Raw genomic sequence first — 16,672 nt, 5'->3', positions numbered from 1 at the left:
TCAGCATTTGTCGTTTTCCGTTTCCTTGATTACAGCCATCCTAGTGGGTCTGAAGTGGTTTCTTAACTGTGGCTTTGATTTGCATTTCCCTACTGACTTGTGATGTTGGACACCTTTCCATGTGCTTGTGGACTATTTGTGTATCTTTTTTGCAGAGATGTCTGTTCAGTCCTTTGCCTATTTTTTAATTGGTTGTTTGTCTTTCTGTTGTTGAATTGTAAGAGTTCTTTATACATTCTGGTTACTAGACTGTTATCAGATATGATTTGTAAAAAATGCAAGAACTTTTCAAATAAATTGTATGCTGTGTTTCTGTTCCTGCTAGGTCAGCTATCACCTTGAAATGAGCTTCTTTGAAGTATATAATGAAAAAATTCACGACCTTCTGGTTTGTAAAGGTGAAAATGGGCAGAGAAAGCAAACAGTAAGATTTAAAAACTTATTTGTTTTTAATTTCTGTTTTTATTGATACATGTAATTATATTGGTTCTCAAGATGGTATATAGCTTAATTACTAAAATGCATATGATAGCAAATGCTTGAGATCTACAGTCTAACTACATTGCTATTTACTAAGTAAGCTGAACATTATTGTTGGTGGACATTAAACTAGTTATTAACTGTAACCTCATTTTACTTAAGCAAGTATTGTGTAGAAGTTAAAGACAAAACATTCCAAGATTCAGTTGGACCACTTATGTCAAATACCAAATCCCTAAAAGTCTGCAAAGCCAAAAAAGAATAAAAGTTTAAAAAACTGTCTTGTTATTGTAGAATATGTATTTCACTCGATTATTTAGCAAATTGATACCTTATAGCTAATATTTTCTGTGAAGCAGAAAGTTTCACAAAGGCATCAACTTTTTAAACAACCGCTATTAGAATTAAAAATTTCTGACTTTGAAAAGGGCTGTGGAGAGCGAGAAGCTAAAATCTGAAGAGGTCACTTGACTTGCTCAAGGTCATGCCGTTTGCTTTTGGCAACATCAAGAGACTCATACAAAACTTGGCATTCCCTTCTCTGACTTCTATGTGTTTTTAAATTTCTGCTCACAAAGTTTAAAATGTATAATGTAAAACGGAAGAAAATGTTAACTGTCTGAAATTTATTGCACATATTTTAGAAAGCGATTTAAAAGCATATAAACAATAGCTACGGCAGGACTTAGGAATAAAAAACTAGTAAGATATTTGATGTTATGGTATATTGTCAAATACTGTGCCGATGTGAACAGTTTGTGGTCTTGAGGCAGTTTCCTAGTGCCTTACAGATGTGTTTCTGTGAGGACCTTTATATTTATTTCCAGGTAGAGACAAATCTCTTTACTGTAGACTCTAAATACAGAAAAAAAAGGGTCATTTGAAATTCTCTTTTATATGAAGTATTTGCCTTGCTGTTAATGTGGCTCATGTTTGCCCACAGCTGAGAGTGCGGGAGCACCCGGCCTCCGGTCCCTACGTCGAGGGCCTGTCCACGTGAGTGTGTGCAGCCAGGGCCCATGACCGCTGTGCTCTCGGTGGCCTCCCCAGCCGTGAAACGCTGTGTCATTACTTAGTCTTCTCCTCTTAATATTATCCAGTTAAATGTTCCTCCTCTTTCTAAATAGCGTGTTAGCTGCTTGTTGTTATATTTGTTTATATCTCTCACGGCACCTGTGAAGTGCCTTGCGTAGAGCATTAATTGTACTGTGTATGAAATATTTGACTTTCCTCCCTTTCCCCTGCTAACCCATTAAGTTAAGCCTTCCCTCTCGAGCCGCTTTTTTTATCTGTTACTTTAAGCTGTGGAGGCGAGAAGGTGCTGAGCTCAATGTTTAGAGTTAGAGATATGCTGAGAGTCATTTATTTGGTTTTCCACTCCAAATGCTTTCTCTTTATATGTGTATATATATATATATTTTTTTTTTTATAAATTTGTTTATTTTACTTATTTAGTTTTGGCTGTGTTGGGTCTTCGTTGCTGAGCGCGGGCTTTCTCTAGTTGTGGCGAGTGGGGGCTACTCTTCGTGGCGGTGCGTGGGCTTCTCATTGTGGTGGCCTCTCTTGTTGCGGAGCACGGGCCCTAGGAGCAGCAGGCTTCAGTAGTTGTGGCACGTGGGCTTCAGAAGTTGCGGCACGTGGGCTCAGTAGTTGTGGCGCACGGGCATAGTTGCTCTGCGGCGTGTGGGATCTTCCCGGACCAGGGCTCGAACCCGTGTCCCCTGCATTGGCAGGTGGATTCTTAACCACTGTGCCACCAGGGAAGTCCCAAATGCTTTCTTAAAGGAAAAGAGAAGTGGCTAGAAAAAATTCAGCTCCATTTAGTAAATCTGGGATTGTGCTGAGACCCATACACACCCGCACTACCACACCCATATATATGTGTACCTATACATATACCTGTACCTCTACCTACGCCTAACCACACCCATATATACAGGTACCTATACCTATGCCTTTGCCTATACATATTGGTTAAAGTTTATCTTTTGGTCTCACGATTTAGACTTGGATAGTACAATGTTAAGATGCTAAGGTGCTTCATATTAAGAAAAGTCATACTTCTTAACATTTGTTAAAATGAAAACATTATTACCTACCTTTTAGAATGGAGAAAATGAAAGATTCTGTAAGAATCAGTATAATAATACCTATGGCTTATTCCACTGTGGTATTCATGGAGTAATTATGTGGTTGAAAGGTGGCTGATGTTTTATAAGAACAGGAGCGTGATCATGAGTAAAACTGATTTTGTCCTTTGCTTTTGTGAAATAGGAATGTTGTCAGCTCTTACCCTGATATCCAGGTAAGGTCCATTGTAATTGATCTTCTCTCCACTAGATAGAAAGCTCAGAGTCATAAATATTCATTAAAATATTTCCCCTGACTTGCTATTTGCATAAATAAAAGGTTAATTTATAAGGAACTGATTTTGTTTGTGTAAACTTTAAGCAAAAGAATTACTCTTATAAACTAAAAATTTAAATCGATCATGTTAGTTTAGAGTTATAGAAATAGCCTTTTAAAGATATTATTTCCTTATTCAAATTTCTATGACAGAAAAAAAATAGACAATGGGAATGCCAATCCTTAAATAAGCATGTGTTAATATTTTTATTTTATAAGCTGGTTATAAATGTGTATATATATGTGCTCGCTTTACTTTGCTTCGGTGAGCCCCTGTCTGCAGGCCTGACCTCCTCCTCTCCTTTCTCACTAGATTTGGCTGGAACTGGGAAATAAGAGGAAGGCAACTGCAGCCACCGGCATGAATGATAAGAGCTCCCGCTCTCACTCCGTGTTCACCCTGGTGATGACGCAGACCAAGGTACTGTGCTGTTGAGTAATCTCTTAGGTAAGATGGTCACTATGTTCAAGGTTCATGCTTTCCTTATTTTCTCCTTTATTTTTTTATTTTTATCATCTTTATTGGAGTATAATTACTTTACAATGATGTGTTACTTTCTGCTTTATAACAAAGTGAATCAGTTATACATATACATATGTCCCCATATCTCTTCCATCTTGCATCTCCCTCACTCCCACCCTCCCTATCCCACCCCTCTACGTGGTCACAAGGCACCAAGCTGATCTCCCTGTGCTATGCAGCTGCTTCCCACTAGCTATCTATTTCATGTTTGGTAGTGTATATATGCCCATGCCACTCTCTTACTTCTTTAAATCAAAGGTAAAAGTCCAATCATATAAATATATAACATAATTGGATTTTAGGACATATACACAGTAACGCTGAGTGGCATATACAGGAGTATGTTTTTCTCACTGTTCTAAAAATCAATAACGTGATTATTAACTTATCATGATATTGATATTGTCATATCAATACGTGATAATATATTATCAACAATACGTGATAATTGTACAGTATTTGAAAAAACATATCAGAAAGTAAAAGGTTTTAAATAATTCAGCCGTAGGGTTCCACTGCTCAAATGAAGCCCCTCTAAAGAGTTTGGTATATAATCTTTCAGTTGTTTTACAATCACACGAGAACAAATTTACAAAATCTGCAACAATTTTATACTATTAAAATTACTTGCAAAATATTATTATTCACAGCTACATAATTTTCCTTTGTTAAAATTCCTCAATTTTTTCTCTGCTGTTGGACATTTATGTTGCTTTTAAATGCTTTGCTACTTCAGGGCTGGGATGAACAGCACCTTTGTACATTAAGCCTTTTTTCTATCTGTGGCCGTTTCCTTAATATAATTGCGTAGTTATGGGTTTAGCCCTTTAAAGTCATTCCTTTTATTTTGCGTAGTCTGAGCACTGCTCAATATGTTCTTATAAGTTGTCACAGATTCAAGAAGGGATAGCTTTCAAAAATAAGTGAGTGGTTTGTAATCTTGTCTAACTTTCCGTTTTGCAGCCTTATATTGATGGCAAGTCGTAAAAGAGCTTATGATGTGTTATTTTAATGTCCTTTTGTCCCAGACAGAATTTGTGGAAGGGGAAGAGCTGGATCACAGAATTCGGAGCCGCATAAACCTGGTGGACCTGGCGGGCAGTGAGCGCTGTTCCCAGACCCAGACGAGCGGGGAGCGGCTGAAGGTAAGGGTGAGCCCTCACGCTAGGGAGCTCAGTCCTGGGCACTGTTTTTAGGAGATTACTGGCTAAGCACATAATCTTTTTTTTTTTTTTTAAAGAAATTTATTTATTTATGGCTATGTTGGGTCTTCATTGCTGCGTGTGGGCTTTCTCTAGTTGCGGCGAGCGGGGGCCACTCTTCGTTGTGGTGTGCGGGCTTCTCACTGTGGTGGCTTCTCTTGTTGAGGAGCACAGGCTCTAGAGCACAGGCTCAGTAGTTGGGGCACACAGCCTCAGTAGTTGTGGCTTGCAGGCTCAGTAGTTGTGGCTCGTGGGCTCTAGAGTGCAGGCTCAGTAGTTGTGGCTCGTGGGCTCTAGAACGCAGGCTCAGTAGTTGTGGCTCATGGGCTCTAGAGCGCAGGCTCAGTAGTTGTGGCTCGTGGGCTCTAGAGCGCAGGCTCAGTAGTTGTGGCACACAGACTCAGTTGTTCCGCAGCATGTGGGATCTTCCCGGACCAGGGCTTGGACCCGTGTTCCCTGCACTGGCAGGCGGTATTCCTAACCACTGCGCCACCAGGGAAGTCCCTCTCTGTCCCTGCACTTTATAGACTGTGTTGCTGAGACTTAAAGAGGAACACGTAGTTCTTGGTTATGATTGCTTCTCAGAGTCAATCAGTAAATTTTGAGTCTGAAGAAAGTTGGTCGTTTATGGAAGAAAGTATTTCCTCAGTAATTATATGAAGGAAGAAATATATTTTGTGAAATACATTTATTGCTGAGCAGTTGCTTTCAATTAAAATGTTTGATCTTGTCCCCAGGAAGGCGTGAGTATTAACAAGTCCCTGCTGACCCTGGGAAAGGTCATATCTGCGCTCTCCGAGCAGGCCAGCGGGAGGAGAACGTTCATTCCTTACCGCGAGTCTGTCCTCACATGGCAAGTAGCTTTTGGAGTATAAGGAATTGTACAAAATAGAGTGAGTACTGCGGGGGAAAAGCGCATAGACTGACTTCATGTGACTCTGGAACAGAGCAGTGGTGAGCGGTGCGGATTCCAGAGCCAGGCTACCTGGACTTTATCTCAGCTGTGCTTCCTACACACTGTGTGACTTCGGGCAAATCACTTAATAGTCCTCCAGCCTGTTTCCTCATCTGTAAAATGGGGATAACATCAATACCTGTCTTTTAGGGTTGTAATGAGGGTTAAATGATGAATGAACTATTATTAGTGCCTGATGTTTGAGCATATGTGGTATCACCACACACATTACTATGTGAGTGAAGTGAAGTTTAGCACACACTGGCTGGCAGGTAGGTGTTCAAAAAGTATCTTCATTAATGAACATGGATTTAACTTCAGATGTATTACATTCAGATTACATCTGTATTGATTTAATATCCAATTCTGATATGGACTGCGTCACTGTTGACAGCAGTGTATCGTTTAATTTGACTTATTATATTATAATTGCCTCCTCAAAACCTGTAAGGGAACAATCTGATTTTTTTAATGCCTTTTGAAAATTAAGAGTAACTTTTGAAAGTTAGGAATAATTCTCTCTGCATTCATAAATACAGAGTTTTTAGTCTCATGATCTTTTTCCTTCTAAAATAAGGCTTTTGCATATAATAGAAAACAAAATTTGTGTTTATATGTTCATCCATCATTTTCTGCACTTTGGAGCAGCTCCTTTGAAGGGCTCTGGTGACCCTGGAAATGCAGGGGTGACCAGACACACGGTCCCGTCCCTAAAGTAGCTCACAGTCTAGTATGGGGAGAGGGATTTTACTAAATATTGGAGAGTTAACCATATTTTAAAATCTTCACACAGACTATCGCTTCACAAAACAATATAAAAAGTGTGAGACGAGGGACTTTCCCTGTTAGTCCAGTGGTTAAGACTTGGCGCTCTCACCGCTGAGGACCAGGGTTCAATCCCTGGTCAGAGAACTAGAATTCCACAAGCTGTGCAGCCAAAATAAATAAATGAAAAGTGTGAGATGAAATAAAGTGCTCAGAGATCTAAAACTAGCTACAAATACCAAACAATTCTAACTGGTGTCTGAATGAGGAGCGTAACACTGCGTCACGTGTCCCAGTGGTCTGCGTTGTGATCTCCAGGTACTTGTCATGAGGTCGTTGTAGAAGCAAAGTCTAATCGTGATTGTTTTCCTTGAAGGCTGCTGAAGGAAAGTCTGAGTGGAAATTCCAAAACGTCAATGATCGCCACGGTCAGCCCGGCGGCCAGCAGTGTGGAGGAGACCCTGAGCACGCTGAGGTACGCCACCCAGGCCCGGCTGATAGTCAACGCCGCCAGGGTCAACGAGGACGTGAGCGCCAAGTTGATCAGAGGTCAGCGGTTCCCTACAGACTTAAAGATTATCTTGCGAGAGTTTAGTCTCAGATATTCATTTCAGTGATGAAAATATGCAGTTTAAGGAAGTTAAAGATTTTTCTCTCATACCTGTGTAATAGCTCCTAGCCATCATTCCACACTGATGAGGAAGGCGGATGGAAGGACGGCGGGAAAGAGAGTAAGGGGGAACAGTCAGAAAAAGCTGGGAAATGGGGTGGGTGAAGGGGAAAGAGCCAGCGTAGGAAACCCTCTAGGGACTGAGTCGTGCGCCTCTGCAGCTCAGGGACAATAATGTCCTTTACTTTTCCTCTTGTGACCTTTCCGCCGTTGTCTGTCTCTCACCTCTGCTTCTGCTTAGTTCATTGACCCAGAGGCTGTTTGGTCCTGGGTTTCTAGCCCGGGCCTCCCTTCGTCAATGCTGAGTCCTCCTCTTGCCCGCCTGCTCAGGGATCTTGCAGAAGGTGAATAGATCCCTCAGAGGTGTGGGCCAGAGGAGGATGGATGTGCCGTCTCGTGCTCCATCTTTTCCTGTATGGATCCCCTCTTGTTAACAAATGGGACCATTTTCGTTAAAAATAAGTATTCTGAATCCCAGCTTGGCAAGCCTGTCATCTTCCTCTAACAGGTCTTTATGAGTGTGGTTTGCCTGGGGCAGTCCTGCTTCATGGCTGTCATCCCAGTGTGATGAATGGTGCCCCCGGTCCTTCTCAAAGGTGTCCCTCTGGATGATACGTTACGTGGCCACACTGCTTATGAGGGAGGGAAATTCATTAATAGGGGAGCAGTTTTTCAGGTAAAGGTTAGGTAGAGATTTGTAGGTAAAGTAAAATTTCTGCAAGTATTCTGTTTTACTTAGTATTTAAAACTTCAAATAAAATAGAAGATTGGAGGGTTATGTCTAGTGTGGGAATTACTATATATCAAATGTTATTAACCATGCATCTTTCTACAAATATTTAGACTTGAAAGCAGAAATTGAAAAGTTAAAAGCTGCTCAAAGAAACAGTCAGAACATTGACCCTGAGCGATATAGGCTCTGTCGGCAAGAAATAACATCCTTGAGAATGAAGCTGTATCAGCAGGAGAGAGACATGGCAGAAATGCAAAGGTGGGCTCTGGTCACTACCTTAGATGCTGTGGGTGGTGCCTGGAATCACTGGACTGGCTTGGGGCAAGGGTTGGGAGAGGGGGAGGGGGGTGGAGGTGGGGACGGGAGGCTGAGCAGGTGCCGGAGTCTGCCTTTATCCCTGCCTTCCTTGTGAATAGAGCAGCTTATCCCCAGACCGTTACGTTTTAAATATTCCCAAGTGGTTTCCTCATCTCAGTTGATTGTCTCTTGATTCTCAGTCTTATAAATCGGGATATTTTAAACTCTTTTAAACTCTCGTTTGTCTTTGGTAAGAATGTGGAAAGAAAAACTTGAACAAGCTGAAAAAAGAAAACTTCAAGTAACAAAGGAGTTACAGGTATCGTTTCAACTCTCTAAACTGATTTGAAAATTTGCAAAGAAATATGACAGTAAATATACAGATGTAATTTCTCACATTCCAGGCCAAGGAATTTGTTTTATCCTGTGGGAAGTGGGAAATCATTGAAAGTGTTTGACCAGGGAATCGACATTTTGAGAATTAGTTCAGAATTACTTTGGTGTAGGGTGTAAGCAGGACTGAAACCAAGAGGGACTGTTGGCAGGGCGGTCAGAAGGCTGCCTCAGTGGTTCAGGCGGGCGGTGCTACGGGTCTGAACCAAGGTGATGCCCGTGGAGACGCAGCGGCAGGACCGGACCTGCTGTGGACGTCGGTGGGTGAGATCAGGCACATGTGGTGATGCTGGGTTGAGCCGTGAGTGGGCTGAGGATGGTGTCAGGACAGAGGGCCAGCGTCTTCCTGGGAGTCTAAGAAGTATGGTGGTCACACTTACGGGGAAGTCGCGAGGAGAGGGTCTAAGAGACCGTTAATTGAGTCCCACATGCCGTGATTTTAATGTTTAATGTTCTAGGGGATCTAACAGTTTCATGCTTGTGATTAAAGTTAATTTTTTTTCTGACTTCTACTAGAAAGCAGGAATTACATTTCAAATGGACAACCATTTGCCAAACCTGGTCAATCTCAATGAAGACCCTCAGCTGTCGGAGATACTGTTATATATGATAAAAGAGGGAACAACTACAGTCGGAAAGTATAAACCAGGCTCGAGCCATGACATTCAGTTGTCGGGGGTGCTGATCGCCGACGAGCACTGGTACGTTCCTCCCCGGTAGTTTTCCAGATCTTGATGGCTTGTGGTTTCCTTCATGTGAGGCATTCACTCACACTGATGCTTTGGTGTAAGTCTTCGAATGCATCTTTTAGCCAGGAAAAACAGACAATCTGAGTGTTTTGTAAGGATGGCAGGTCAGTTACTCTCAATATGAGATATGATATAGTATCGCTCTATCAGAAGTTATCCCTCAGCCAGTAGATCTAAACTTCTATCCATCATCTATGGCAGGATTTTTGATTGGATTGACAAATTTTAAAATTTGTTCATATGAATTGAATGCTACTGTGTTGTTAGGGTGATAGTACATGTAAACTGTTGTAGCTCCACAGTGTGTTTTCATGATTTATCCATGTTGATGCTCTCTCATTTCTCTGCTGTTAAGTATCCTGTTGTATGAGTTTACCTGTCTACTTGGCTGGTAGACGTCTGGGTGGTGTCTCATGTTTCGCTTCCCCAGTACTGCTGTGAGCGCTCTTGGATGCGTCTCCTGGTACAAACGGGCAGGGCTTCTCTGGAGCAAGTTTCATAAACTGAGGTAGGGCCCTCGGGGCAGCTGCTAGGAGCCTGGGCGGCCAGGCCTTTCTGTTTGCCCCACTGTGCTGTGTGAGTCTGATGATTTTTCTGTTACCCTATAATGATCATTTTAAAGTTTGGGAATCACTCTTAAGTTGTGTGTCTGGGAGCAGAGATATCAGGCTGTAGCATATGTGCATATTCACCTTTATGAGGTAATTTCAGATTGTTTTCCAGAATGGTTGGCAATTCTGCCGCCATTGGCCCTGAGGTACCTGTCGCCCCACATCCTTGCCAACCCTTAGCACTGTCGGGTGGATGTGAACTGGCATCTCGTGGGGGATGTGTTTTGCATTTCCTTGACTAATCCTATTCACCTATTCTTTGGCCATTTTTGTTTGCTCTTCTGTAACTTGCCTGTTCATGTCTTTTGTCCATTTTTCGATTGTATTGCTTTTTTTTCATAATCTGTAGGAGTTTTAAAATATATTTTGGTGGCCCAGCTTTTGTGGGTTTCATGTGTTGTAAATATCTTTTCTCCAGTGTGTGGCTCATCGTTTCACTCTCTTATGGTGCCTTTTGATGGATCAAAGTTCTTAGTTAGTATAGTACATAAGTCAGTCTTTTCCTTTATGGTTGTCAATTTTTGTGTCTTGTTTAAGAAATCATTTCTACACTGAGGTTGTAGAGACAGTCACCTAAATTATCTTCTAAATGTTTTGAAATTTTGCCTTCACATTTAAGTCCTTAAGTTGTAGGGAATTTTTTGTTGGATGTGAAGTAGGGATCTAAATTCATTTATTTTCCACATGAATAACCAATTCTACCAGTACCATATATTAAATAACATATGACTTTTTTTGTGATCTGCAGTGTTCATACAAAAAATTTCCAAATATACAGAGTGTGTTTTGCCACTAATATTGCACATCCTCAGGTACTTGAGCTCCATGATGTCTTTGTACCTGGCGTGGCACGGCTCCTTGATCCTCAGATCCTCTTGCTCTTCTGTTAATTAACCATTTTCTATAACAAATAAACCCAGAATTATTTACACTTGTAGCAAAGATACAGAACATGCCCCCAAAGAGTTGAGAGTCCAGGGGGACCAGGAAGTCCCCCACTCGCCTGGCACTTGGTGTTTCCCCTTTTAGTACACGGATAGGTGTTTGTCTCACTCTCTGGACCGTGAACTTCATGAGAGCAGTTTTCGTGTCCGTCTTCACTGATGACATACCTGGCACGTGGGGCTCAGTGGACAAAGGAGCCCCTGTACCCATCAGTGTATATTAACATTAGGTGGGTCTTAGCTACTTAGTGCTTAAAAGTAAAGAAAGAGAAGGAAAGTTCACCGCTAGCTTTGAGCCCTAAAGAGAAGCTACTTAGAGGGCTCTGGCCTTGACGAGTGATGGAGATAAAGGAGAGGATGTCTTATGTTGACGGAACGATTCAGGTCAAGGAGAGAAGCTGATGTTAAGGCAAATAATCCAGGTGGGGTTCTTATGGAAAATAGTGGTGGATCAGGGGGTTGGTGGTTGAAGCCAGATGGGCGGTGGGAGGGAGCAGAATGCTACGGCCAAGGGCTTTTGATGGCAGAGCAGGTAGAGCTGGGAGGGCGGAGGCGTCCGAACAAGCAGACCTTGTTTAAACCTTTACGGGGTTAGGACACTAGGCTGGCGGGAGGGTGAGCTGTTCTTCCCAAGTCCTCTTCTCTGGGTGCTCAAGTTCAACTGTCGTTCTTTACCTGTAGATCTCGGAGCCTTGTCTGGAGCTAGAGGTTTTGTTTGGGGCTCAGCTTTTGCTACAGTTTTCTCTTTCTTTCTGTCCAGTTAATCCAAAGATAATTGGATTTTGGAGTTTCTTTCCTATTTTCTGAATAAAAAGACTCAAAAGGATATATAGCATTTATAGCTGATTTTCAACAGTATCATCTTATCGTCAGAGTTAATTAGATGTCCAAGGAGTGTGCTTTTATCTCCATGCTTTTCCTTCCTCTGTATTACCCCTCTTTTCATGGGAGAAAAATGTTGTTTGTCCCATTATTAAAACTCATAAATAAAACCAGGAAGTTAGAAAAGTAAAACATAAAAATACTTAAAACTCTTCCATTCATAAATAAACCACTGTCGGTATTTTAGTGTATTTTCCTTTAATGTTTATGAATTTTTTTTTTCCCATTTCTGGGGAAGAGGGGTTGGTATTTTTTTAAGTAGTTTTAATCAAAATACGTACAATGAAAATTTTTCCCACCACTGGTGGATAGAATTGCTAGAGAAGCCAGGCTTTTTCACCAAACCTTCAAAATCTAATTGAAAGAAGATAAGAGAGTTCTAAGTCATTATGGTCACAAACTGATATGAACCTTAGCACTAAGGGGATAACCCAAGGAGGATTATCTGCATTGCCTTTTGCTTACTAGTTAGTCTGTCCTGTAGTTGTAACAATGTGCATCCTGTCTTCACAGCACCGTCAACAATTTTAATGGGACAGTGAGTATCATCCCAGCTGGGGAAGCAAAGACATATGTAAATGGAAGACTTATTTTGGAACCCACGGTATTACATCATGTAAGTTGGCTGCTGCCAAGATGTGAGAAATTGTTTGACTTTGGGCAAGTGATCTAGTTTTTTTGAGCCCGGTTCTGTCCTCTGTAAGATCAGTAGTGAACGGGATGAGGGACTTTCTGGTTCTAACGTTCTCTTATTTCACGGATTGCCTGCCTTTGCGCAGAGACCGCAGTTCTGTTATGGTGGGTGGACCAGCCCCCAAGGAGCTGTCCACCAGCAGCAGCATTATGTGTCCCGGGAAGAACTGGGCTTTGGAATCAGGCCAGACAGGGTCGAAGCCCTGGCCCCGCCACTTGCCATATGACCGTTGAAAAGTTATTAAGCTCGGGGTGATTGCATGTCACCCACGTCAGGACACTTTTGAGAGCCCTTGAATAATTACATCAGGAGAACAGGCGTGAACTATTCTGTCGCAGGCAAAGCAAGACATATGGTCACTTGGTATATATCCTGTCTTTCAGGAGGGGTAAGGGAGGAGTAGGTGAAAGAATTCATGCATAGTTCTCAATACAGTGTCTGCAGACAGTGAGCTCAGTGTGCGCTTATCACTGTTACTGTTAAGCTCTGTGCTCTATTGGTTTCCTCATTCATTCCTAAAATTGGGATAATAACATGCATAGTTGTGAGACGTCAGTGAGATGATATATGTGTAGAGTGTCAGATGCAGTTCTTGGCCTGTAGGAAGCGTTTCATAAATGTTAGCTGCTGTGATCTTTATGCTTATCATTAGTGATACTAGACTGTATTGAATTGTTGAACATGAGGATTTGTCCCACGGAATTTTTTGGCTCAGACTCACCTCAAGGAGTAAATTTTTTGTGTGCTTTAGGGTGATCGGGTGGTTCTCGGTGGCGATCATTATTTTAGATTTAATCATCCAGTGGAAGTCCAGAAAGGGGAAAGACTGCCCAGTAGAGATACTCTTGTGAGTGAGGGTCCAAGAGACTTTGAATCTGCAAAAAATGACTTGCTCTTGGCACAGAGATTACAGTAAGTATTTTTGTTGGTGTGAAACAGTAAGTACACGGGAGAGGGCTGTGCAGGGCCTTAATCGGGTTGTCCTGACTGCACTCGTTAACTCTTTGGGTGCCGATTTCTAGTGACATGATCTTTCCTCTTCTGTGTGCATTCACTCAACAAACAAACTTAGCTCCTACGCTGGAGGAATTCGTCTTCTCATGGGGCTGACGGACAGACAGACAGAGTGCCCTGACAGAGCCCTGCACCGTGTGGAGCTCCTGGGGTGACTCCTGCCCTGACCAGGGGTCAGCGAAGGTCTCGTGAGGAGATGTCCCCTGGGAGGGAGTCAGCCAGGGGAAGCCTGGGGAGTGGACCTTTATTTACTTTTCCTCTTTTGCCCCAGTTTTAGCTGAGGCAATATTGTAGGAGTTCTGATTTAAGCAGGATCCCTGTAAAATAAATGGCAAGTAACACAGAAATAAAATGCTAAAGCATTTGGACTTTATCTTAAAGGTTATGGGGTCATAAGAGAATTTTAAGGAGACGTGAGACAGACATGATGGGGATTCCATTTGCAGAATGGTGACTGTGGCCCAGGTCTGGAGGGTGGAGGGCAGTGGAGCCGGGTCCCGGGCTGCAGTGCAGTGGAGGCTGTGGGGTGAGACAGGCATCTCGGGGTCACGGGGAGAGAAATATCCGCACAGAGGGTGGAGGCGGGGGTGGCAAGGATGACCGGGGTGGGCCACACGATCCCTGCTTTGTCACCTTTTCAAAAGTCTGAGCTTGCTTTGCCCTCTTTTTCTTTTTTTTTAAAGTTGTGGTGCAAGATACATAGCATAAAATTCACCTCTTTAGCCATTTTTAAGTGTGTAGTTCAGTGGTGTTAAGTACATTCACAGTGTTGTGAAGCCTCAACCATATTCTGTCTCCAGAACTTTCTCATCACCCAACTGGGCCTCTGTACCCACTGAGCAATGGCTACCCCCTCCCCCCAGGCCCTGGTAGCCATTAGGTCCTCTTTCTTTTGACATTCTTACTCTTATTTATTTATTTATTTATTTATTTATTCATTCATTCATTCATTCATTCATTCATGGCTGCCTTGGGTCTTTGTTGCTGCGCGCGGGCTTTCTCTAGCCATGGTGAGCGGGGAGCAGGGGCCACTCTTCGCTGCGGTGCGCAGGCTTCTCACTGCAGTGGCCTCTCCCGTTGCGGAGCACGGGCTCTAGGCGCACGGGCTTCAGTAGTTGTGGCTCGTGGGCTCAGTAGTTGTGGCTTGCGGTCTCCAGAGCGCAGGCTCAGTAGTTGTGGCGCATGGGCTTAATGGCTCTGCAGCATGTGGGATCCTCCCGGACCAGGGCTCAAACCCGTGTCCCCTGCCTTGGCAGGCGGATTCTCAATCATTGCGCCACCAGGGAAGCCCTGACATTCTTATTCTAATTCAGTAAAATTGGGTACGGAAATTTTATGCAGTACAATTGTTAAAGCGTCGAGTTTTGCTGAGAAGAAAGAAGCTTTTAGTTTTCTGTAATCACCAGTCCTTTCCCCCCCCCCATACAGTGAAAGGTAATTTAATATTTTGACTTCTCAAAATGTCTAAGTGTTACCTGAAAACTGGGTTCACCTCTTGGTGGGTGTCGAGCCAAAAGACACAACCAGGCCAAAGATCAGGAGAAGGAAGGATTTATTACTTGCATCAAGTGAGGAAAACATGGGAAACTTTGCCAAAGCCGTGCTTCCCCAACAGTAAGACTGGGGAGGTTTTAAGCTAAGGGCACATGCGTGTTCATGAAGGGGCCTGAGCCAAGGAGAAGTCAGCATAGAATCAGGGCAAAGACAGAGTCCAGGCTTCAGTTGACTGAAGTCACGGGGGTCACAGAGGGTCAACATCTCCATCCCTGAGGCTCCCGTTGACCTGGTGGCTGAGCTTCAGGCTAATCTTCCCCATTGACTCAGAGCTGCTGAGTCTTCACAGCTGGTGTCTTATCTCTGCTGTTGTTGCTTCTCTTGCCTGACAACACTTGGTCTTTTGTTCCCTTGAGATCGTTGGTTTCTGAGGCCTGTTCAAGGGCGAGCACTGTGTCCAGGCTCAGACCACAAAACGGCTCAGGCCAAACATGGCTTCTTTTCTGTCAAGAAAGCCCCGCCGGGTTATCTCTCTGGGGGACCCCCCACCCTGTCTGCTTACAAAATTATTATAGATGATTGGAAAAATATGGTGCAATCTCTGCTTTATCAGCTCATGGATCAATGCTTTTAGAGGCATTTCAATATATTCCTAATCTATGACCTAAACATGAATCGAAAGATAATGATATGAAATAATTTTTGCCCTAACCATTGTTAGTTTAACATAAAATGCCCATATTTTGTGTTTACTACAATGTTAACTATAATATTTACTGCAGTGTTCACTGTAACATAATTATGTTATAAATATATATTTTATATTTTTATGTAAGTTAAAACATTTTTATATAGTTTAAGCATTAGAGAAACATATTTGCTTAAATATCGAGCATCTGCAATAGTAATTAAGTTAGAAATAAGCAAGTTTTCAACCTTTTATGTTTTGTTTGTGTAAACAATTCTAGAGCTAATAAACATTTCAGAATGCTATTGACAGAGTGTCAGAAATGAAGTTTTGAGATTTGAACTTTTGTTGAATTTAAAACATCTTAATATGATTAAGAACTATTATAGCATATGAAGAATTCCTGACAGAGTACCCTGTAACTATTGAATATTTTGCTCCTTGTAGACTTGAAGCAGAAATAAAGGAGGCGCAGTTGAAAGCAAAGGAAGAAATGATGCAGGGAATCCAGATCGTGAAAGAAATGGCTCAGCAAGAGCTTTCCTCTCAAAAAGCTGCGTACGAAAGCAAAATAAAAGTCCTGGAAGCAGAACTGGTAAGAGGCGGAGCTGTTTTCTTTCTCTGCCGGTGCAGGGCCCCGGGGGAGCGTCAGAGGGGACATCAAGGCTGCTACGGGCGGGGGAGAGAAGCAGAGAGGCCCTGTCCCCCAGCCCTCGGGCCATGGCCCTCCTGTTTGCTGGCAGTCCTGCTTCCCAGAAGCCCATCTGGAGGGCAGCGCTCTGAAGGGTTTGGCTAGTGATGGTTGTTTTCAGTTGGGTTAGTCAACCTGGATGGGGTGGAGAAGCACTGGGGCACCTTTTCTATCTGTGAGTCAATTTCTCGTGCATTGATTTTTAAAAAGGGACTTTTGTACCTTTTTGGTGTCATTTTTGAAGAATTGCTCTGTATCTTTGCCCTATTTATTTTTTATTATTGTATGTCAAAGAAAGAAGAATGTGAAAGAAAGAAGATACAGGAAATAAATAACCAAAAGGCTAATTACAAAATTGAGGAACTAGAAAAGACAAAGCAGCGTTTTGAACAGGAAATATATGTCAACAAAAAGCGGTTAGAAATGGAGACTTTGGCTACGAAACAGGTAATTTCATTTTATAGCTAGTCTGAGCTATCCT

The 16,672-nt window shown here is 42.5% G+C and overlaps 1 protein-coding gene across 6 annotated transcripts in view; it reads left to right on the top strand.

Annotated features, from left to right (window-relative positions):
* The window catches only part of KIF14 (kinesin family member 14), a 52,365-nt gene that overhangs the window by 10,623 nt on the left and 25,070 nt on the right, over window positions 1-16,672 (top strand). For all 6 annotated transcript variants that reach the window (XM_060091477.1, XM_060091480.1, XM_060091473.1 and 3 more), the window contains 14 exons: window positions 326-424; window positions 1,424-1,476; window positions 2,755-2,785; window positions 3,200-3,307; window positions 4,438-4,554; window positions 5,349-5,464; window positions 6,708-6,880; window positions 7,845-7,992; window positions 8,287-8,350; window positions 8,941-9,125; window positions 12,124-12,226; window positions 13,056-13,216; window positions 15,948-16,095; window positions 16,486-16,638. In XM_060091477.1, coding sequence (XP_059947460.1) covers window positions 326-424; window positions 1,424-1,476; window positions 2,755-2,785; window positions 3,200-3,307; window positions 4,438-4,554; window positions 5,349-5,464; window positions 6,708-6,880; window positions 7,845-7,992; window positions 8,287-8,350; window positions 8,941-9,125; window positions 12,124-12,226; window positions 13,056-13,216; window positions 15,948-16,095; window positions 16,486-16,638 — 1,659 coding nt within the window. The remainder of the gene's footprint in view (window positions 1-325; window positions 425-1,423; window positions 1,477-2,754; window positions 2,786-3,199; window positions 3,308-4,437; window positions 4,555-5,348; window positions 5,465-6,707; window positions 6,881-7,844; window positions 7,993-8,286; window positions 8,351-8,940; window positions 9,126-12,123; window positions 12,227-13,055; window positions 13,217-15,947; window positions 16,096-16,485; window positions 16,639-16,672) is intronic.

The sequence above is a fragment of the Mesoplodon densirostris genome, chromosome 2 (genome assembly GCF_025265405.1).
Source record: "Mesoplodon densirostris isolate mMesDen1 chromosome 2, mMesDen1 primary haplotype, whole genome shotgun sequence".
In the NCBI taxonomy this organism is placed as follows: domain Eukaryota; kingdom Metazoa; phylum Chordata; class Mammalia; order Artiodactyla; family Ziphiidae; genus Mesoplodon; species Mesoplodon densirostris.
This window is presented reverse-complemented; position numbering and strand designations above follow the sequence as displayed.